Here is a 23,663-nt window from a genome sequence, read left to right on the forward strand (position 1 = left end):
GTCAAATTAAAAACCTACCCCCAAAGACAAATTCTGTGTACAAACTTGGAGAAAATCATCCATTAAACAGTTCTCCATAAAGTCCATTGAAGTGACTGGAGAGCAGATAGCCTATATATGGCAAATGAGGGCCACAGAAGATCAAACTGTAAAAAACAAATAAAATGCACAAATTACAAATAAATGTTAATTCCTTATTTCACTGTGAAACACACAGCCCTCAGATCTGCGGCACAATTCCCTGCCTGCAAGAAGGCATTCTGGTTGCCTAGAGACAGGTGTAAACAAAGGTATCTTGCTGACTGAATACAGTGTGTAGTGGAAACTTTTGATGAAAAGGGTCAATCTTCCCGAAGTTTCTTGTTCTGATTTGCCATCCAAGAAGAAGTACAACAGCTTCCCTGAAAAATTAATGGCCAGGTATTTATGGTTTCTCTGTTAAGCGAACTGCCAGGCAAACTAGTAAGACGACAAATGATTACAACAGGAATTAATGTTTAGCTCAGCACAGACTTCAGGGCTTTTCTAGGCAGTAGCATTTGTTGTGAGTCAAGAATATTAATGGGGCTGTTTTAAAGCTTTTAGAAAGAGATAAATCAGACTCAAGGTAAAATGTTGTTGTATTTAAAAAACACAGATGCAGAGGAAAGTGTCATTTTGATAATCAACCGCTTGAAAAGTTATAAATGTTTTTTTCTATTATCTTGGCATAGCAAAATTGCAATATAAAATTATATTGCTAGAATACGTTGCACTACTTTTGCTCGTTTTAAGACAGTCCTCCACATAAGTAGGATAGGTTCTGCAGTTTTGTTCCAGTTTCAAATAGTGATAAATGGCAGATTTCAAGCCACCTCCTCATTAAAATTTACATTACATTACATTACATTACATTACAGCATTATTCTTTTGGTGGACTGACTGCAGCTCGTGGTCAACCCCAGTGAGAACAAGAGAAGAGCTACTATATCGACAACAGTAATAGTTTTATCTGTAATACATTTCTATGCAGTAGGTCCACTCAAATGGGTCTTGTTCCTCATATTCAATTTCACTTTCTTATTAAAATCAAAATCTTATTAAAATCAAAATCTTTGTAAACCAAACTGCAAAGTAGATTTTACCAGAGCATGTGTAGATTAACTCTAGAAGTGATTATACATGGGAATTTTTGTTTTAATTTGGCATTTTGTGGAATCAAATAGCTTTATGTTTTTCCTTTTATGACCTGTTCCTGAATGATCTTCAGGCATCTACAATGGTCTTGATTGCAGAATATTCTAGAGCAGTGGTGGTGAACCTATGAGGTTCGCCACCATGGTTCTAGAGTTTGCATAGATAGATCAAGCTGTTGGGAGGGAAAATAACAATTATGAAATGTCCCATCCCTGAAGCAAAACTCCCCCTCTGATCATCCTAGTGTTTCCATCTTCCAGCTGCAGCCTGGATGTCTCCCAAAATTACAATTGATCTCTAGATGACAGAGACCATTTCATCTGGAGAAAGTACCTGGTATGGAGGATAGGCTATTATATCCTTCTGAGGGCTTTCCCTGTCCCAAACTCTGCTCTCCTCAGGTTCCACTCCCAAAATCTCTAGGAATTTCTCAAGTCCAACTGGAACTAGATGCTTTTCAGAGCCTGAGCAGGTCACTCTCCAAATATCCCTTTGCGTATGTTCACTTAATTGATCTCAATGACCATGCTCAGACTTCATTAGTTCATTGTAACTGTGTGTGTGTGTGTGGGGGGGGGATATGTTTTTTAATTTACTATCCAGGAGTATACAGGAAACCCAAGTTTTGTTTGTGGAATGTGAGGATGAAAATATCTAGATTAAGAAATTTTAAGAATTTCTAATATATACAGTAATTAACTATGAAATCTGATAAAATCTGTTAATTGTTCTGTCAAATTATTTAAAAGGTGTAATATAAGAAGCAAACGTGAATTGGTTGGTGATTAATTATTGTCAGTCCTATTATTTATTGGTAAAATGTTGGAAAAATAGCTTATTCTTTAATTTGACTGAATGGTTGAGAATATTTGGCAGATAGCCTTAATGACCAATTAAACGTGTTTATAGGACAGGAAAATACATTGAACCAGTTTCCCCTCCTCGTTTAATAAACCATTGAAATAGATTGAAAGCTGAATTTATAATATGAAGCAGAAGAAACTATATTACTATTATGAATATGATTTATGAATTGTTGTTGCTTTAGTCTTTTTTTTTTCATTATTAAAATGTTGGAAGTTATATGCATGATAGAGAAAGCAACTTTAAGAGAACTGCTGTTACTCACTGCCAAGTTTCGCTACAATTGCAAATATGGTGTGTGGTGTCAGTTCTCAGGAACACGAAACTAAAATAGCATGGAAACAAGTGATCAGCAAATGTTCAGCTTCTCTTTATGCAATCTCCAATGCCATGAATGCAAATACAGATACTAGTCAGTTTCATGAAACAGTGTGCTTACATACCTTAGGGAAAGAGGTGCCCATTAATAGCGAACATTATCTCATGTGATACTATGGCAAAAATATAAAGGGCATTGTTCTATCCCAACAATAAATTTTCTGTGCGAAGTATCACCCAGGAAGAGCTCCAAGGCTAGATAGTTTGTTATATCCTCTTCTGCTGTGCAGACAAATGAGGAACTAGAATCAGTAGAGCTAATAGTGCTAAAAAGGCATATCTAACCACGCTCCAACAGCAGGCAGAATCATCCTAAGCTAATTAAAGGTAATTTCAGTACAGATACTTACTTGTGGAAATTTTGACTTCTGTTGAGGATCATGGAAATGGAATGCTGACATCACAGCATCACCAGAGAAACAGCTACCGGTTGTTCTAAGCATCTTTCAAATCTAGTCAACAGCCTAAGCTCTTAAGTGACCAGTAGATGTGCTTCGTTCTGCTTAACAGAAATAAATCTTCAGAGTCTGAGGTAATTCAAACTTAGTTAAGCTGTTTGTTGACTCTTGGATCATTATAATCACAATATTTTTAAAATGTGCTAGATGCCTTTTCTATTTACTTATTAAAATATTTATACCCCACCTTTCCTCTTGGCTCAAGGCTTAAATGTTCTGAAGTGTCTGTTGTCTGAAGCATTTTCCTTAACTTTTATGAGGAAATTGATGTAATTTTCATTTACTAATGTTAGAACTTTTTGTCCTTTATACAACATTACTACTAGCAATAGATAGTTATTTAATCACAGCATACTAGACACTAATTTCTATTTATTTATATGTACTTACATAAACCCATTCTACTTCCCAAGCAGGATGCTTTCCAACTGGAGGTGACTTCCAGTAAAAAGTATTAAAACCACAAGTAAAACCTTAAAGCCACCTAACTGAAGCTACATATCACAGTAGCGATTCTTAAACATCTTAAAAACCTGCCACAATAAATACAGAGCAATACCCCAAACAAGCCCCCTTCCCCAGCCAAAAGCTTGAGAGAGAGAGAGAGAGAGAGAGAGAGAGAGAGAACTTGGCCTAGTGTCTAAGGGTCCGTGATAGAAGTTTGGAACATAAAAGGCAGATAGCAAATGAGCTTTTGTGAAGAAAATAGCAAGAAGAAAGGGGAATGGGGAGATAACCAAGTAGTAGATGAATATAAGGAGCAGGTGACTGAAGCTGATCCTGAAAACAAGAAACAACCAGGACATAGATAACAAGCAAGGAAAGGGCTGTCATAATCATAGTAGTAGGAGAGAAAGACACTTTAGAAGAAACATTCTTAATTATCATGGTGAATTAACAGTTGCTTCAGTGTTATAACACAGAAACAGATTGCACTGATAAAATGTGATGAAAGGAAGAAGCCATTCTATTAACCTTTCAGACTCTGTGGTACTACATAATTTTTCTCATTTAAAGTCCTAACATTAAAGTGTGGGTAGGGAAAGAGTAAAAGAAAGAAAGAGGTGAAGTCTGTATTGAAAATGTCTTCACAGAAACTTTTAGTCAGGATATCTGCCTCAGCAATGGAATATTGGACACTTTTCTGCACTCTCTCTAGCTTATTTACCTGTCCTTAACTTCCCTAATATATTTTCATATGAGGGAAGATTTCTTTGATACCACATTAATGGAATTTACAGATTTAGGAAAAAATATGATAACTCCACCCTAGGTATCATACTTCACAAGTCATATTATTGAATATTCAGCTATGTAAAGAATAAACACTTCACATGTAGAAAATTAGCACATCAAGGCCAGCTAGACTATAGTCCTTGTTCCAACATGCAAGAAATTAACTTTTTAATGTGTGGTTTTGATCATGTGGATTGGCCCTAAAACCATAATTTTAAGTATGCCAGATTAAGGTTTGCTCCCCAAAAGTGACCAGCTATGTGGAGGTCCCTAGGTACTGTTTCAGCATGCAATTAGCCACTCCACATGTATTAGTTTGCTATGGAAGCCATAGGATTTATCACCACATTAAATAAATACCATGCAAAGGAAATGCCAAGGGATCTTCCCACTTTGGCTGTTTGTGTGAAGCAGAACTTAGTCTCTCTTCCACAAATTCATGCTGTGTAAGTTCTGTTTACATAAATCCTTATTGTCTTGTCTCCATACCTAGTATAAGTGAGCAGAATTCTACATACACAGGAGTTAGCACTGAACATCAGATTAACCATATGTATCAGATTTTTGATAATCCATTCAGTAAAATTAATGCAGGTGCAACTGATTTTATTAATAGATGTTTAATCATGCTTTCTGGCCCTTATTATAGATAAGCCTTACTTCAAACAAAGATGTCAACAGAGAATACTACAGAGGTGGTTAAGTATCTGGACAAGTAAGTCAGTTGTTACCTAGCTTCTCTGTTATCAGAAGGCACCATTTGTCTGTTATATAATAGTAGATGGACCTGATTCTGAGCTGAAGGCCCAGCAGGCATCTAGACACAAACACTATGTCATTTGTTATGAATTTGGTCTTCATACTGGGAGCAACCCAAAGTAGAACAGCTGTAAAAGAAAGCAAATGACTGTGAAGCATGACTCAGCAATATTTTAAAACACTAGAACTGTGTCAAAATGTTGTGGTTTTAAATGTTCATGTCACAATCAGCTCTTTCAAGTGTAGAGGTTTTTTCATTTAATCACTAGCTAAATTAAAAAGGAATATAGTTTCAGAGGGCAGCCATGTCACTCTGGAGTAGAGCAGTTATATTTGAGCCCAATAGCACCTTAGAGATGAAGTGAGCTTTGACTCTTGAAAGCTGACACTCTGAAACTCTTGTTGGTTTCTAAGGTACGACTGGTCTCAAATCTAACTGTTAAACAAGGAAGAATCACTGGTTCAGTCCATTTTTGCTCCCAGCACTTCCCATCATGTTTTGCATCTCTCTACACGTTTCAATTTTCTGAACATCACAGAGCACCGATATTTCTCATAGAAATACTTGTCCATAACATGAACAGTTGTGCTGCCAAGTCCCAAACAGTTGTGTTCCACTAATTATGTCTATTAGGTCTTTAGAGTAAATGTAAGCAAGAAATATAGAGAAAATAACACAACTATGTTGCCTATCTCTAATTACTTAAAGTAAAAATGGTACTTTTGTTGAGAGGACTTGGTGAAACACTTTTAGGATAATTTGAGGGTTTACTAGAAATGTATGAAAATTTGACTCTTGATTGTAACCCCACCCTTCAAAAGAATGGGATGCTCTTTCTGCCCCTTTTGCCACTCAGGTCTTAGCAGAGCGCTCCATTTTCAAATTAGCCACACAGGACATATTAGCCCTTCTTCAAGCTAACAAGGACTTGCAGCAGAGGCATATCTAGGGAAAATGGAGGCCAGGGCAAAATCTGAGTTTTCTACCCCCTTCCCCCCATTCTCTGGGCTCCATTTTTCCTAGATATGCCTCTGCCAGCATGGTCAAGGCAGCCAAAAGGAAATTCTATGACACCAGCATCAGTAGTGATGCCACTCACTGAGATTTGAAAGGGCAGGGCAGGTCTACCAAGGACAGATCTGGGCTCCCAGGGCTCTCAGTGGCTGGGCAGCATGGACCTGCAGGCTTTTTTAGGGCCACCACTGGAAAAGACCCTGCAGGGCCACCACTGGAAAAGACCCTGCAGGGCCAGGGGTCAGAACTAGCAGGAAAGTTCTGATACTCAAAAAGTTTGCAGTCCCAGGGGGCCTTGTTACTGCAGTTAGAACAAATGACAGAAATCTGAATTTTTCAGTAGGCAAGAAGCAGTCAGGGAAAGTGGGGTAGCAAATGCATGCTGTTAGATGTGAATGGGAGGGGGGTGCTTCTTTAAGGTCTGGCACTGTCTACATGCTGGTTTTACTGAACTTCTGGTACCTGTTTATTTAACAAAGTATAAAAACTCCTATCAAAATTGCTCACCAGACCATGGACACCCTGGGGACCATCTGGGGAAGCACAAACCAATATTTAAGATGTTAAAACTGAGACTGAAGCAGCATCTTAAAAGTGAATATATTTATTGTGGCAGAAGGCTGACAAAAATGGGTTCAGTTCAAACAAGCTTTTCAGCCATAAATCTGTCCACCTTTAAGGGACTATAGGTTCTTTTAAGTTTTCATTGCAACATAATAAGATTACCCTGCTTAGGAGTTACAACTTTGCTCAGAATTGCACTGTAACAGAGCTATTATTTTGGAATTTAATCAGTTAGTTATGCCCTTTAACAGAGGTGTAGCTATAAGGGGACGGGAGATCCATCGTTCTTCCTCGCTCTGCCCCTGCTGAAGCCTGTGCTACATCTAGCACCACTATTAAAACAACTCCATTCCTTCTGTTTTTGTCATTCCCAAAACAAAACACTTTGTAATTTTTTTACTGAAAAATGTCCAAATTCAGTACACTTTAGTTCATTCAATTCCAGTATTAAAATATTTTAATACTCCATTTTTCATTTTTACAATTTCTAGCTTACCTTGATTCATTCTTCTTTTGTTCCATGTTCCTATTAAATGTGCACATCATTTAGATTAACGCTACTTGTATTTGTCTTCTGCTCTTTCTAAGTAGCTGGCTGAGTACTATCCCACCTAGGGGTAGCATCTTTCCAACATTATATCTTTTTCATTTTGAATAGTCTCATCGTAGGATTTTTGAGGTAAGGATTCAGAAGTGGTTTGCCATTGCTTTCATCTGCACAGTACTAGTCCAGGTTACCTAGAGTGGCACTGCCATTGAAGAAGAAGAAGAAGAAGAAGAAGAAGAAGAAGAAGAAGAAGAAGAAGAAGAAGAAGAAGAAGAAGAAGAAGTAGTAGTAGTAGTAGTAGTAGTAGTAGTAGTTTGGATTTATATTCCCCCCTTTCTCTCCTGCAGGAGACTCAAAGGGGCTTACAATCTCCTTGCCCTTCTTCCCTCACAACAAACACCCTGTGATGTAGGTGTGGCTGAGAGAGCTCCGAGAAGCTGTGACTAGCCCAAGGTCACCTGGCTGGCGTGTGTGGGAGTGTACAGGCTAATCTGAATTCCCCAGATAAGCCTCCACAGCAGGCGGTAGAGCTGGGAATCAAACCCGGTTCCTCCAGATTATACATGAACTCTTAACCTCCTACGCCACTGCTGCTCCTTGTCTGTGAAAGATCCTCCACCAGAGTCACCTTCAACTTCTGTTGCCTAATAGCTAGTCTTTAAGGCAGGGATGCCTCATTCGTTACAAGGGTCAGATATAATATAAATATCACTTGGTTGGGCCAGGCTATTTGTAGCATAAAATTTAATGCCAGGTACCAAAGATACAAACTTTATAGAAGACACAGGCCAACTAATGATATTAATTTTTACTTAAAATGCAAACGTACTTAAAACAATAACACTCTTCCAGTATTTTATTTTATTTAACACTCTGATAATTGACACCTGTTGCTTTGAACTACTGCATCAAAATCTGGAGTCAAAGTCTGTGTTATAGCAGTTTTTAGTATGCTGTTCAGATGTGTGTCTGTAAGCCGAGAACGTAATTTTGATCTGTTAACATTCATTACAGGAGCTATTCACACACGTATGTTGTCCCGAAGAAGTTTATGCCTGCCCATAATTTCTATTATGCAAACATCAGCTTAGAAAATGATATCTTGTCTTCCTTTGAATGACTGTTCCGAGAGTCTGCTAATTATGTCATTACAAGATCAAAAATAAAAAAATATGTTCTCAGCTTATAATTAATTGTCTATGTCTGTATCTTCTATAAAGTTTGTATCTCCACTTCCTGGCTTAAAATTTTATAATACAAATGCCCCAGCCCAACCAAGTGACATTTATGTCATATGTAGTCTAACAAATGAGTTTGACACCCCTGCTCTATGGCATTAAACCTGGCAGAGGTTCTGTAAGGAATTCCAAAGAGCAGAAATAAAAAGGCTTTTGATTATAAGTCCGTTTATTCAGACATCCTGGAAAGCACACACACACGACATGGCAGGAATGAGCATCCCCGCTCAAACAACAGGTTATAATGCTGACTAACCCATCCCCCCTGCCCCATTCTCATGAGAACGGAATTCTACTATGCAACAGCGAGATAAGCATTCTCACAAGGTTGGTGCAGGTCCTGGCCGGACGCCCGGCCAAAAGAATCTCCGTCAAGGTCAGGTTAGGCTGTAAGGGAAACAAGAACGACTGAGATCCTTACACTCTGCCTCCCCTAAAAGAAATCTCCCCTTTTCCCCCGGTTTGTCCGGAAAAGCTTGGTGAAATGCAGCAATTAAAGAGGGGGCATCGATATTCTCCTTATACACCCATTGATTATGGCCAGAAGAATAGCCAACCCATGACACCAGATATTGTAGACGTTTGCGAAAGAAGCGAGAGTCCAGGATAGCGTCTATCTCATAATGCTTATGTCCATCAATTATAACTGGCGGGGGTGTCTCCGGAGGGTCGTGCCAGGCATCTGAAGCGGGAGCCTCCTTGAGTAAGCGGATCAGCAGAAGGATTAAGATCCACGGGTGCCGCTGAAAGACTAAGCGCAGTTTCTTCCTCTTCGACATCCTCATCAAAAGTAGCTTTGGACGATCCTTGAGTTGGCAGGCTGGATTTGCGTGGAGGCTTGGCAGACGGAGTGCGGGCCCCCGGGAGGGGAGGCTTCTGCTTCTTCGGGCAGTTGGCAGCCAGGTGGCCAGGACCTCCGCAATAGAGGCACAATCCCAAACGGCGACAGCGTTCCGACGTGGTCTCGGCCGCTACGGCTGGGCTTGGTTTTCTAGCGGCCGGCGCCGGCATGTTGGCTGGTTTCGGGCGTGGGCGGCCTCCAGCACGGGCATAGGCAAGACGGGCAGCAACCTGCGAGCCGAGCTCGATCCAATCCGCAAGCGTTTGCGGGATCCGAATAAGGATCACTGTTTCACGAACGACTGAGATCCTTACAGGTTCTTCCCTTACAGGTTCTTCCCACGAACGACTGAGATCCTTACAGGTTCTTCCCATCCCCATCCCCAAGCCCAACCCTTCCAAGGCTCCACCCACAAAATTTACAAACCCATTTCTGATAACCCCATTAATGTTTGAGGCTTATTTTGGTCATCTGAGAAATCAAGCAGAAATAAGAAATGCAGCATGTGGCAAGATGGCCTCACAAGTACCTGTTTCTGTACCTTGCGAATGAAGAGATTACTCAGTCAACCCATGTTCTCCAGTCTTTGGATCCACAACAAGTATCTTCTTCTCCCACACCCCAGTTCTCTCTTCATCAAAGCAGTTTTAAGAGGTTTATCTAGCCCAAGTGTTTGAGCTGGCGTTCCTCTCTCTTTTGGTCTTTGAAGCACTGTAGCACCACTTTTGGTTTTCTCTCCTTTTCTACTCCTGGTAAACATGGATCAAATGGAGTTTATAATTCTCAGAGATCAGTCTGAAAGCACATTTTAATAAATGTTAAATTAATTTAAAGAATTTAAATTTAAAATTTAAAGAATTTTAATAAGAAAATTAAAAGCACAAACTGCATATTTATTTATTTACTTACTTAAATTTGAGATCTTGCTTTTTGTCATTTAAAGCAGCATAGGCAACACAACAACTGGACAAAAAATAAATAAAAGTAGTTCAAACACATTCTCCAGCCCTTGGGTCTCATAACTTCTCTCTCTGACATTAATAAAACATCTCTAAGTTGCATTTATTGCTCTGGTTTCAGTATTTGGAAATCATCCTTGCCTCCTCAGGACCATGGGCTCATGGCTACTTACTTGAGCTAAGACAGACTCCTCCCTTGTGCTAAAGATGTGTAAAATGGCCTCCCTCTTTAACAAGCTGTAATGTTTCATTCTCTGTCTTTGTTCACCCTATGCCACTGCTTTCTGCCTTCTCATTCTACCTGCCAAGAGGTTTATTTGTATTTGGGCTCCCAGGCATTTCTGTGACACTAGAGAAGCGAGTCGTACCTACCGGTACTTGTTTCTTTTTATTACCTCTGACTCTGAAAAGTACAAACTTTGAGGCTGCAAACTTCAACCCTAATTTTGCAATGGGGCTGCAAACTTGGAACTAATCCTAAGGGACAGAAGATATTTCACCTTAAAAAATGAATTTTTATGCCATTAAATCACAGTTGACTTATAGTGACCAACGCAGGGATTTCAAGGCAAGATACATTCCAAGTTGGTTTGCCATTGCTGTGACTGCATTCCCTGGAATTCCTTGGCAGTCTCCATGTGAATATTGTAGAATAGGTCCTGCTTAGCTTCCTGTGGTGTATGTGGATTCATGCAACTACTCACTCTGACAGATGCTCTTTCAGCTCTGCTAAGGAAATGAATTGGGAGAGGGGAAGCAATAAAAGTATGGTACATTTTGGAAACAATGTAATGCTTGGCCAGCCAGGCTGCACTGAGGTCACTATACTTATGATATAGAGACAGTTTTGATCCAAGAAAGATGTCTTGTTTTTGTCAGATGTAGAAGGATACCTGTTTGCACTTATTCACTATCATGCTAGTTGGAAAGTAAGAAACATACATCAGTATCAATTCTCTTGAAATCATGTCAGTCAGAACCCATGAATTGTTTAGAATAAAGCAACCTATGTTGGCTATAAAACTCAAGGGACTCAATTCCAAATTCAATCAATTTTCATAGTTCTGTTGGCTGGTATAATGGATGATTTCAAGTTCCACTCTCCACGAGCCTAAGGTTGCCAGGTTCCCCCTGGCAACTGGCAGGGGGTGAGGAACTTACTAACAACAAACTTTGGCCTAGTTCTCTGTCATCAGCAACTCAGTAATGTCATTTCCAGTGTTCAATGGAAATTATGCCATCACATCCCGGATGACTACAATAACACTCTGATATTTGGGCAAAACTGTGTGGTAAAAATATATTGTCTAAATACCAATAGGTCCCCATGATCATTGGTGACATGATGATGGCATGCTGGAAGTGCTGTTGCCACATTGCTGCCAACAGAGATCTAAGCTTATGTATACTTCCAATAAGCTCCCCTGTTGGATGGCTGAACAGTTCTCTGGGGAAGGGCTGCAAAGCAAGGGATTCCCCCACTCCCAGCAAGGTCTACGTGGACCTCAGCCAATCACTTTCAAATGGGGATTGGAATGTTGAAAGGGGAAAAGAGGTGAAATATGGTGGTTTAGCTGCTGTCTGATTAGAAAGTCTGCTTTGTTAAGCAGGGAGTCTATTAGAGACCTGGTATTTCAATCATTCATTCATTCAGTTTCTAGACTGCTCTTCCCTATTGTGATAGGTTCAGGTAAGATTTGGCCAGGTGTTATTCCTGTCAAAAACAGTTAAAAGTAAAAAGCTTTTCTATCCCATGTTATAAGTCTCAATCAAACAAACAAGAAACCTGTTTTTTAACTGTTTTCTCTGGTGGCCTCAACTCTCCAGTAACTTTTCTATGGTAATGCTACAGGGGCTGGAGAAAAGGAAAACAAAAAAATAACCAAGCCATGCATGCCACTGAAATAATCCTGTTCTTAATTGTTTTCATCAAGTTTACTGTGAGGTTCCTTCAAGTCTATTATCCTTGCACACAAGCCAAGGGAATGCTGGATGGTACCATGAGTCCATGTATTGCCCTCATTGAGAGCTAGAAGACAAAGTGATCCCAAAAGTCTCAGTTATAAAAATAAAAGTATAAGGAAAAAGTGTGTAAGCTGTGAAATTTAAGACCCTAGTTTCTAGGTCTGGAGGTGGGGGTGTAATCACAGCTATCTGTAACACATATGGATGCATTAGCATCATAAAAAAGTTAGTCTCATGGCAAACCTGGTTCTAAGAAAAATGATGATTGGAAAGGCTCCTATTATTTCTCCCTGCAGGCATTCTGATCTTGGTGTTAAGAATAAAGCCCCTGAAAAATTAATGGAGTTTGGAACTGTTAATGTCAGCTTGGAATCATGCAGATAGATGAACAGACATGTCTGAATAGATGATGCATTTTATGCGTTCTATCAGCTTTAATAATTTCAGTTGAAAATCCAGACACACATTGTACAAATGTTTTAATGATGTTCTGTTGTTAAACTGTCAGGCCAGGATGAACTGTTTTTCTTTAGGGACATCACAGCATTTAGCACTACATGCTTACATGACTTTTCTGAGACTTCTTTTATCTGTTTTATATACCTTTAGAATAGGCAGTTTAAGACACCTCAAGTATCCTTCTAGATGAAGTGACTGTCATAATTTGTATTTGTTCAAATTCAATATATAAGAAAAATAAGGACAGCTTTGCTTCTAAATTCAAAATTTACTCATTGGAAAACAGAACAGAAATGTTTGCTCCTAGCCATAAAGTACCAGATTGCTAAATTAGCAAGCACTCTTTGTGAAACTAGGGTATATCAACCATATCTTCTAATAATCAAGCTTCAATAATTTAGCAATTTGTTAAGCAGCTCTGAAGTCTAATTTTCATGGTCATTGTGTAAGTTCATGCTGCCTGATCTCCAAATTTGAACAGTTTATTTTAATTTGCTTTCCTTTTTAATCTGTTCATGTTCAATCCTCTTCTGCTTCACAAAAAGCAAAAATAATTTGCTGATCCCATAATGAATATTGTTGCTGAAGCACTCTTGCCTCTTTACAGATTTTTAATAGTAAATGTATTAAACCACTAACAATAAATCATTTGGTGATGCTCAAGTGCCACAGAAATGGATGTGCCAAATAATAGCCCCAGTTAGGGGGATATGTGTTGTAATTTATACTTCCTTTGTAACATAAGCAATAAGAAGCTCTTGTTTGTAATACAGCAACAATTCAAGAAATATCTAGAAGAAACTTACGAAGAAAGTCTCCCTCTACCATTCAGCATCAAGAAATAGGCTAAATCTGCTCCAGTATTTAGCATGTCCCAAATGCAGTCAAATTGAAGAGGGCTGGGCACTGGTGGATTAACTGGTAAACTCCAGGACCAGTTTTCTCTTCCTTATTCCCATCTGCTCTTCATTCCTCCCTTTAACTTTTGTCAACATGACAGAAATCTTTTTTATCCTGTGGATCCCCTGATTTTTTATTATCCTTTCAATGCACATTACAGTGTATGTAAAATAGTTGGAATCTGATTTTGATTATATCCCTGCAGTTCTTTCCTTGCCCTTTGGTTTCCAAAAAGCAAACCCTAGGGACATTTTCTCAATGTATTGCTTGTCCGGTGAAAAAGATTTCCACCTCTATGGAATATGCACTTTTAGTTCTAAAAAATTCTAGCCTACCTTTCTTCAGAATAATTATCAAGGCAAATTGCAATATTATTTAAAGCACTCCTGCCAATTTAATATAAAATAAATTAAAACTCCATCATAATACTCTCCAGAGACTCTACTGTTGACCAACACCAGCGATCAAATGGCTATCAAACCTCATAAGAAGTTAACCTTCTACTGAAAAGGCTTGTGTAAAAATTTCTCCTTCTGAAACAACAACAAATAGGGGCTTTTCTGACATACTTAGGAAAGCTGTTCTACAAGATGGGTGCTATTATTTGAAGCTCTCCAGCATGAGCCAAGGTTGGTCTAACCTGCCTGATGGTCCTGCAAGTAGATTTGGCTCCCAGGAATATAGTTGCTACACAGGAGAACATTCTACCCTAGTCCTAGAAAACACAAACACTCACATACAAATAATGAAACTGCATTGCTTAAAACTCTCTGTTAGCAGTATGTTGCCAATATGCACAAAATTAACACAACAAAACTGAAGCTCCACTGTTTTCTCATCTCAAAAGCTGAAGTTTGCCTGCAGTTATTCCAGAGGTGAGATCCAGCAGGTTCTCACAGGTTCCCGAGAGTAGGTTACTAATTATTTGTGTGTGTCGAGCGGGGGTTACTAATTGGTGATTTTGCCACGTGATTTTTGCCTTAGTTACGCCCCTCCTCTCAGCAGTAGCACGCAGAACTTGAAGCAGTCTAGCAGGAGGTGCACCGGCGTGCGTGGCAGCCTGCGCCTGCGTGCATTCGTTTCCCGCCCAAGGACCGGCGCAGCGGCTGCGTCCTTGCCACAGCCCCGCCCAGGAATGCCCCGCCCCTGGAATGCCCGGCCATGCCCCGTTGTGCCCCGCCCACCCCCATTGGCGCTACGCCACAGTTTGAATCCCACCACCATGGGAACCTGTTACTAAAATTTTTGGATCCCACCACTGAGTTATTCTATTTACTTCATACAGCAGTTTGTTTTGTATGTGAAACAAACTTAACTGTGCTTTCCCACTTCAAAATTTGCTTCCTCCAAAAAACGGCTATCTCATAAAAAAATAATGTATCATTCTTCGTAGCGATCAGTGCAGTTGTTTCTAAATGGGTTTGCCTAATAGACAAAGTGCTTCAGTTGAAGGGCTTAGATGCCTGTTGAGATTAAGACATGCTATACATAGCCATTATTTGGCTCTGGAAGAAAATATTAATTCCAAAGTTGACAGAGCTTTCAATTTAAATAGAAAGTGGTTTTATGAATTAGTGCCTCAAAGGAAGCAAACCTAATATCCAGTTTCTACCGTGGGACTTGTGACGGCTGTCCCAAACCCAGAGAACAATACATTATTGATTTATAAAAAGTTGGTTCATTTTAATATATCCTAAATAAAATTACTCCTTAACTAGATGATTTTTGAAAAATTATGTGGGAAAGTGAAAATATATCTGGCTATTATGGGTTTTCTGGGCTGTGTGGCCAAGGTCTGGTAGTTTTTGCTCCTAATACACAACAGCCAGTTGATTCCAGCCATGAAAGCCTTCAACAACATGCTGAAAATATGCAATCAGTTTCTAGCCTGATAACAATTTTAATTGCCATAGAGAGGTATCACAAGACTAATATCAAATCAAGTTCTTGGGGTATGTTTGTTCTCTTTCCCAAATCCCTTTTTTCCCATACCTCACTTTGCAGGGATGTAAGTCCAGATTTCTGGCAGGTATATCAACAAAAAGTATAGGCTAAATAATCATAATAATCATAATGTTTCCATTCTTAAGAGATACTTAAATTATTAAAGTATTAAACCTGTAGAAAGGTAGCACAAGTCTCAAGTATTTTAAACTAAAGCACAGATTACTCATACATGCACAGACTTAACAATTTTCATTTCTAAAAAGCTTCAGATCTACATATAAGGTCCCCAGTGATTCAGTTGGTACCTGGAAAACCCATTTCCATGATAATGGATTTTGTTTTCTTTTTGCTGCCTTTCAGTAGATACTCAGGGATTTCTAAGCATGAAAACTGAAAAGTATAACAATCTGTCAAGTTAGATTGAAATTACCAGAAATACTACCTAGAATGAATTTGTGGAATGCCACTTTCATATCTCCCCCCAGGACACAGAAACACAAAAGTACTGTTCCACTGGCATAAATGACATTTCACCGATGCAACAGCATTTTTGGATCCAAGCCACTATTTATAGATATGAATTTACTGTATTCATTAGAAAAAATGATTCTTCACCACCACAGTAAATGACTTATCTTTATCTTTTCATAATTATTAAAATACCTTAACCTCTAGAGAAAGGCCTGATCGTTCTCTTATTGTACATCATTCCAAATATTTTAAAAATCCTACATAGAATGGAGCTGTAATCAATATATCCAGTAGTTTTTATGAGATGATTTACAATCAATTTGCATATTGTAGTGTTTGAAATGACCTTGAGTATTCTGATAAAATTAGTTTACAAGATTCACCAAGGTCCTATTTTATATTTAATAATAATTTCTATTACACCTTTAATATGCAAATACTGTGTATCAGTCTTGCTTGTGCTCACAGCCCCATTGTAGGGTAGGCGCCCAAGATTCCAAAGCACCTGGGAAACTGAGGTTGAAAGATATGTTCAGGAATTACAGGCCTTACGAATCCAAATCTAATATTTTCTTACCAAACTGCCTGTTTTTGAAACTCTTTTGATAGATTGAGCAGTAAGATTTTTACAGTAATTGCAGTGTCTCTTTGTAAGGAATCAGGGGCCCATTTTTTGGGTGTCATGTAGACAAATATACTCTCTCTAGTCTCACAAAAGTTAATTCTTCTCTGAATAAGGAAAGTACCATATCATGACACACATGGTAATTTTGTGCACTTCATATTGACGCATTATCTATCTCAGGGTTTGTCGCTTTTTATCACTCTACCAGCAGCTACATTCTTATTATTATTGACATGACAATAGCACAGTTATTTATTTTATACGGTGTTATAAGCAATAAATTTTGCTTACGTCTCAAATAGTGAACTGGTTAATGACGTGTCTTTGCCTGGGGTAGTTTTATGTTGTCTTGTCATATAATATTGTTACCTGCAATATGAACTGGGGGGAAAGGAAGATAGTACCTCAGTGTGTGTTGTCTTATTTTACCTTGTCATTATAGTTGTGTAAAGTAATATATGACTGACACTGAAGTTCTTTTTACCTCATGTGGTTACTTGGACAGGAGTCAGGATCAATTTTTCTTGCCTGCAATTCCTAATGCTTCTGGAAGCAGAGTGAATTCTCTTGAAGATCGAATGTCCAATCAGGAGAGGACCACTGCTGTCCTTCTGGATCAGGCCTTTCGAATAAAAGATGGCATTGTTTCTTACCTTCAGGGAAATAAAGGCTTTCAGCAAGGAGAGGCAGTAGCACTCCAGCTACTGGAGAACCACATACAGACTATCACAAGCATAGTTAAAAAGCTCAGCCATGACATTGAGGTACCTCTGTATTTACATTTAGCATTAATGGCAATGTGATAACCCTCTTCTTTCTCCAGTAGCATTTTTTCAGCTATAGACAGATTGACTTAATATTAAGTTCTTATAAAATATGTATATATCTTTGTTCTCCCCAAGAGACATGAAGTCTAGTCAGCTAGCTGGTTTAACTCCTGAATGCAAAATGTCTAAAGTTAGCCTCATAAATAAGACAAGGGAAGCCACGAAGGACAGAATTTTAGCCAGTGAGACCTGATATAGCAGACTCTACTTTTCTTAGGCCCTTTCCGCACAGGCCAAAAACAGCGCCCTAGGGATGGCAAAAACACTGTCCCTAGGGAGCTGTTCGCATGGGGGGCACTGCTGCATTGGGGGGCACTGCCCTCACTCCCCCCCCAGCGGCACAAACCGCTGTTTCCCAATCTTGCTCCCCGAGCGAGGTTTTCCGGAAACAGCGGCTTCCAACGGCAGTGGCTGGAAGGCGCCATGTCCCCTGTACCATCCCTGAAAGCTTACCTCATCTCCTGGCTTCTGGCTCGTTGCAGAGGCCAGGGGACACCCCCCCCCCCGGTCTGCGACTCTAGAGCTGTTGCTCCAGCCTGTGGGGGCATGTCCCCTGGCCTCTGTGACGAGCCGGAGGCCAGGGGACAAGGTAAGCTTTCAGGGACGGCACAGCCTGTGCGAAGGCTGCGCCGCTGCCTGCCACCCCCCTGGGACCGTCCATGCGAACGGTCCCAAGGGGGTGCGTCGGCGTGTTTTACACCGACGCACCCCCCGCACTGTTACAGTGCTGAAAGGGCCTTACATTCATGATGTCTGCATGTATTAATCATTCTCCCCGATGTGTTAACTACACACACTAGTTAACTATACATAGGGAGGTTTTATGTAGAGGAGCGTTCAAAAATATCTCCTCGTACACATCTGCAATCTATGTTCCTTAGTTCACTGTACAGAAATGAGGGTGTGCAGTTATTTTCAGTATAAATGCATGGAATATTTGTCATTAAAAAGTTTTCTGGCTCAGAGCTGGGTTTCAGTCTGCCCCCATTGCATGAGAATATGACATAATAGAGATGAATAATTTGTGTCTTGGCAAAACTGGTCACCAGGGAAAGTAAAGTTAACAGCCCTGCTCTTGGAATCATAACCAGCATACTCGACATGAGAGAGCAAATAGAGATGAGTCATAAAGTTGAAATGGATTTCTCTGCTTAGGAAGGCAGGACAAACCAATAAATACTTAGCATATAACAAACAGCAAGCTCATTGTGCGGTATGAGAATTATGCTGAAACCCCCAAAACAGTCTAACCAAAACAGAGAGAACGAAAGAAAATTGGTTTCTCTGCCCCAAAAGAATATATACCTTTTGCTGGACTGATAAGAGACTCTTCCATGGTCCTTTTGAACAATTTGAACTAGGGAGAAAATCTGTAGCAAGAGACTGTGTTTCTGAACTGTTCCTTGTTAACTCCATTATTCTTGATAAATATATTGAGCAACAAGAATATTTTTTCAGGCTCCAAACACTGACCCATTTAAGTAATAAAAACATAATTTTATAAAATTGAAAGCTGAATACATGCGAGTGCAGTCTTTAACATTCCCTGAAAATTCATAGATGCTGGAGAGGCAAATAAAAACAAGAGATGATGTCACATCAGGAACAAATTTTGCTGTGCAAAGCATGGATCATAAACATCTGCAAGGAGTTGGGGATCTACGTGGAAGAGTAGCCAGGTAAACTCAACACAATCTAAATTAATGCCTATGTAATGTTCACAGTCATGGACAGCTGAAGGAATGCCTCTTCCCATATTGTCCAGCCTGTCAACTGAGATCCTTTTCTCAAGCCCTGTTCTCTGTGCCCCATTGGAGGATGTATGGTGGGGTGGATGGGGTGGGGGTTACAAGATTTGTTTTCAGTGGTGGAGTCTGTCTCAAGGATTACCTGGTGCCTATGTCTTTTCCTTTTAGGATCAAGCTAAAATCCAGGCTTTTCACTGAAGGGTTCCATCTTTTTAAAGCAGTGTTAAAGTCTGCAATATCTGTTTCATTTGTTTTTATGCCATGATGTTTATTATTATGAGCTTCGATTGTTATATTAATGTTTCTGTTATTAATGAGTTTTATTGTTAGCTTGGTTTTGTTTTGTTGTTACAACTCTCCAAAGGCTTGGGGGTGAAATGACACCCGGGTCCTGCCCCTGCGGCCCCACCCCTTACGGCACCCCATGCCCGTGACCCCCTTATCCCCCCTCTTTCACTCAGAAGCTAGAAGGAGTCATTCCTTCATGTCAAATATATGACAACTGAATTTTGATTCACACCAGTCTTCATTAAGTCCAATGCCTTTTAATGTCCTTTTAATTTTGAGGGAATGACTTCTGTGAGCTGATCTCATACAGCTGGAAGAACATCTAAATGAGCCAGCTTCAGGGAAGGAGCCAGTTGTATGTTTCCCTGGTGTAAACAGGGGATGTCTTCATTCTCTGGGTGAAAAAAGAATAATGCAGTGGATTACTACAAGTGACTGAGATCCTATGAAATAAATTTGTGGTGGGAGGGAGAGAGCAAAAGGAGGAATATATGAGAAATGTATTGGTCATAAAGTCTTCAGGACAAATAAATGCAATTAAATTAATCCAGAAAGCTAAAACAAGTAAGCCTTTGCTACTGTACAAACCGAAAAGAGTATCTGAAGCTTTAGTACTACAACACACACCAAAAGTAGGGGTGGTAGCTCGGGGTTGGGAAATACCTGAAGATTTTCAGGGTGGAGCCTGAGGAGAACAGAGTTTAGAAAGAGACTTCAACGGGGTATAATCCACTTTCCAAAGCAGCCATTTTCTCCAGAGGACCAGAGGATCAGTTGTACTACCAGGAGATCTCCAGCCACCACCTGGAGGTTATCAATCCTAACCAAAAGGCAGTACAACCATGCTGGAGGTAACTAATTTGGATTGGAATTTGGAAGAGCATTTGACAGGGAGACTAGAGGCATTGTACTGTCTGACTTTTAACCACTGGGCTAAAGTTATCAGAGCTATCGTAACAACAAAGTGGCTGGGGGAATCTTAAGGAGCTAACAAGGAAGATGACTTGCTTTAACACACCATTTTGTCACAAAAGTCAAATCAGGGCAGATTCTTATTTGACTACCACACCAGAACCAATTTTGTGGCATGCCTTAAAAGAAGAACTTGAATTTCATTCTAGATTCTGAATAAAACTGTCCAGATGCCTGCGATGGGATCAACAATTTTTGTTGTTGTTGAATGTATAATCTATTGACTCTTCTTATGGGAGCAGAAGTGGCATAGTGGATAAGAGCAGGTGCACTCTAATCTGGAGAAGTGGGTTTGATTCTCCGCTCTGCCACTTGAGCTGTGGAGGCTTATCAGGGAAACTAGATTAGCTTGTGTACTCCCAGCGCATGCCAGCTGGGTGACCTTGGGCTAGTCACAGCTTATCGGAGCTCTCTCAGCCCCACTCAACTCACAGAGTGTTTGTTGGGGTGGGGGGGGGAGAAAGGAGATTGTAAGCCTCTTTGAGTCTCTTTAAGGGAGAGAAAAGGGGGGTATAAATCCAAACTCTTCTTCTCTCTTCTATTTCAGCTATGTTTACAGGATTAAAAAGCAGAATTTGTACTCTCAAATTTTAAACTGATACAAGAACAGTAAGCAATAGGGATAAACTCTGAAAAATGAGGCTATTGCCTGCATAATTTGTGGCGCATTAAAGAGTCCAGCTTTCTTTTAATTATCTAAGCCATTTTATAGATTAAGGCCAAAGATTCCATTTATTTATTTTTACACTGAAAAACAAAATCTCCAAGCTCAGCACATTCTTCTGACATTGCAGCATAAGGGCTGGCTGGCTCTGTTCACTATATTTAACAATTAATTTTTAATAGAACAGTGAGTGAATAATTGCTTTTAGGTTAATCAAGAATACATTAAAATTAATTATATTTATAAGTAAGTACTTTTTGCATATTGCTTGTTTGCTATAAGGGTTCCTTTATGTAAATATTGAGCAGGCTTAATTGGCAATGGTAATCCATTATCAACAGAAAAGATTAAAGAAAGCACTAGTGATACTTATCAATGGGGAATGTTGCCATCTGTTAATCCAAGATTAAACCAATGCCCATTTCAAAAGGCTTAAAATCCAAACAATAGCTTTTAGAAGAACCCACGTCTACCTTTGTGGGAGTGTGAAAATGTGAGTAGGTCCCAAACGAATTTTGCTCCTTGATGTTAAGAACATAAGAACATAAGAATAAGCCAGCTGGATCAGACCAGAGTCCATCTAGTCCAGCTCTCTGCTACTCGCAGTGGCCCACCAGGTGCCTTTGGGAGCTCACATGCAGGATGTGAAAGCAAGGGCCTTCTGCTGCTGCTGTTGCTCCCGAGCACCTGGACTGTTAAGGCATTTGCAATCTCAGATCAAAGAGGATCAAGATTGGTAGCCATAAATCGACTTCTCCATAAATCTGTCCAAGCCCCTTTTAAAGCTATCCAGGTTAGAGGCCATCACCACCTCCTGTGGCAGCATATTCCAAACACCAATCACACGTTGCATGAAGAAGTGTTTCCTTTTATTAGTCCTAATTCTTCCCCCCAGCATTTTCAATGTATGCCCCCTGGTTCTAGTATTGTGAGAAAGAGAGAAAAATTTATCTCTGTCAACATTTTCTACCCCATGCATAATTTTGTAGACTTCAATCATATTCCCCCTCAGACGTCTCCTCTCCAAACTAAAGAGTCCCAAACGCTGCAGCCTCTCCTCATAAGGAAGGTGCTCCAGTCCCTCAGTCATCCTTGTTGCCCTTCTCTGCACTTTTTCTATTTCTTCAATATCCTTTTTGAGATGTGGCGACCAGAACTGAACACAGTACTGCAAGTGCGGTCGCACCACGGCTTTATATGAGGGCATGACAATCTTTGCAGTTTTATTCTCAATTCCTTTCCTAATTATCCCCAGCATAGAGTTTGCCTTTTTCACAGCTGCCATGCATTGAGTTGACATTCCCATGGAACTATCAACTAAGACGCCCAAATCTCTTTCCTGGTCTGTGACTGACAGCACTGACCCCTGTAGCGTGTATGTGAAGTTTGGATTTTTTGCCCCTATGTGCATCACTTTGCATTTTGCTACATTGAACTGCATTTGCCATTTCTTAGCCCACTCACCTAATTTATCAAGGTCCGCTTGGAGCTCTTCGCAATCCTTTGCGGTTTTCACCACACTACATGATTTGGTATCATCTGCAAACTTGGCCACCATGCTACCCACCCCTAACAGGCTGTAGATGCATGGAAAAAAATCCCACCCCCCACATTTTTCATATGTATTCATTTAATGCCATGAACATTTATGTTTGGTTTACATGAGTGGTGTACTGACTTAAGTATTAAATATAAATAAAACCAGCAAAAGGCATTACCAATCATTAGACTGTGTTCTTCTTACCAGTACTGCATCCTTCAGCTATATGATGGGATGAATAAAACTGAGTATGCCTTGCCTATAACAACTTCATGGCAGAAATGAAATCTGAATGAGGAATTCCATAGCCACAAAATTAGTTTTTTTTTCATTTTGTCACCTTCTTATCCTGGGTAACGACTAAATGGTTAATCTAAGGCTGGGTATAGTCAAGGAACTAACTGCATGCTGTATGGATTATTCCTTGATGTTATTTTAAATAGATATCAGTCTAAATGAGATGTGGCATTGGGAATGACTACAATGGAAATAATTGGGATGTGTTGATGGCTACCATGTTTTTATGATGCATTTCCATTTTTAGATGTGATGCCAGCATTGCAAAACTCTCTGGAGATACAAATATAATCAGATATGAGATTCAAAAACAAGAAAGAGAAATTCATGCCATTCAGTCTACCCTGGAAAATTATACTAACAACATCGAGATGAAGGTGAGTAGGTCTGCAGAAAAATATCTTTGGCTCAATCCGCACATGCAGAATAATGCACTTTCAAACTGCTTTCAATGCTCTTTGAAGCTGTGCAGAATGGCAAAATCCACTTGCAAACAGTTGTGAAAGTGGTTTGAAAATGCATTATTCTGCGTGTGCGGAAGGAGCCTTAGCCATTTTAGCCTCAGGTATGTCAAACCTTTTGTTCACCCCGCACCCCATTATATTCAAACCACTCCTGGGTGATGCAGGGCAAAGAGTATAGAGAGACAAGTTGAGGGCCAAACCAGACATTGTATGGAAGATCTGGCGCATTCCACAGATGCAGAATAATGCACTTTCAAACTGCTTTCAGTGCTCTTTGAAGCTGTGCGGAATAGCAAAATCCACTTGCAAACAGTTGTGAAAGTGGTTTGAAAATGCATTATTTTGCGTGTGCGGAAGGGGCCAGAGTGACTTCCATAACAGGTGTTTGGCGGGCATATTTAACCCTCTACCCACTTTGTTTTCTTAACACCTTGTTCAAACTGCTTGTTGTGCTGTACCTG

General features: G+C 39.8%; 1 protein-coding gene across 5 annotated transcripts in view; it reads left to right on the forward strand.

Annotated features, from left to right (window-relative positions):
- Positions 1-300: 300 nt before the first annotated feature.
- Positions 301-23,663, forward strand: part of FAM81B (family with sequence similarity 81 member B) — a 37,432-nt gene continuing 14,069 nt past the window's right edge. For 3 of the 5 annotated variants that reach the window (XM_048503306.1, XM_048503309.1, XM_048503310.1), the window contains exons 1-4: positions 301-420; positions 16,908-17,166; positions 18,790-18,908; positions 22,986-23,115. In XM_048503306.1, the coding sequence (XP_048359263.1) occupies positions 332-420; positions 16,908-17,166; positions 18,790-18,908; positions 22,986-23,115 (597 nt within the window). In that variant the 5' untranslated portion in view covers positions 301-331. Of the gene's footprint in view, positions 421-2,794; positions 2,951-4,761; positions 4,828-16,907; positions 17,167-18,789; positions 18,909-22,985; positions 23,116-23,663 lie in introns of all 5 variants that reach the window. The other 2 variants (XM_048503307.1, XM_048503308.1) reach the window with 2 other exon arrangements.

This window comes from Sphaerodactylus townsendi, linkage group LG07 (assembly GCF_021028975.2).
Source record: "Sphaerodactylus townsendi isolate TG3544 linkage group LG07, MPM_Stown_v2.3, whole genome shotgun sequence".
Taxonomy (NCBI): Eukaryota; Metazoa; Chordata; class Lepidosauria; order Squamata; family Sphaerodactylidae; genus Sphaerodactylus; species Sphaerodactylus townsendi.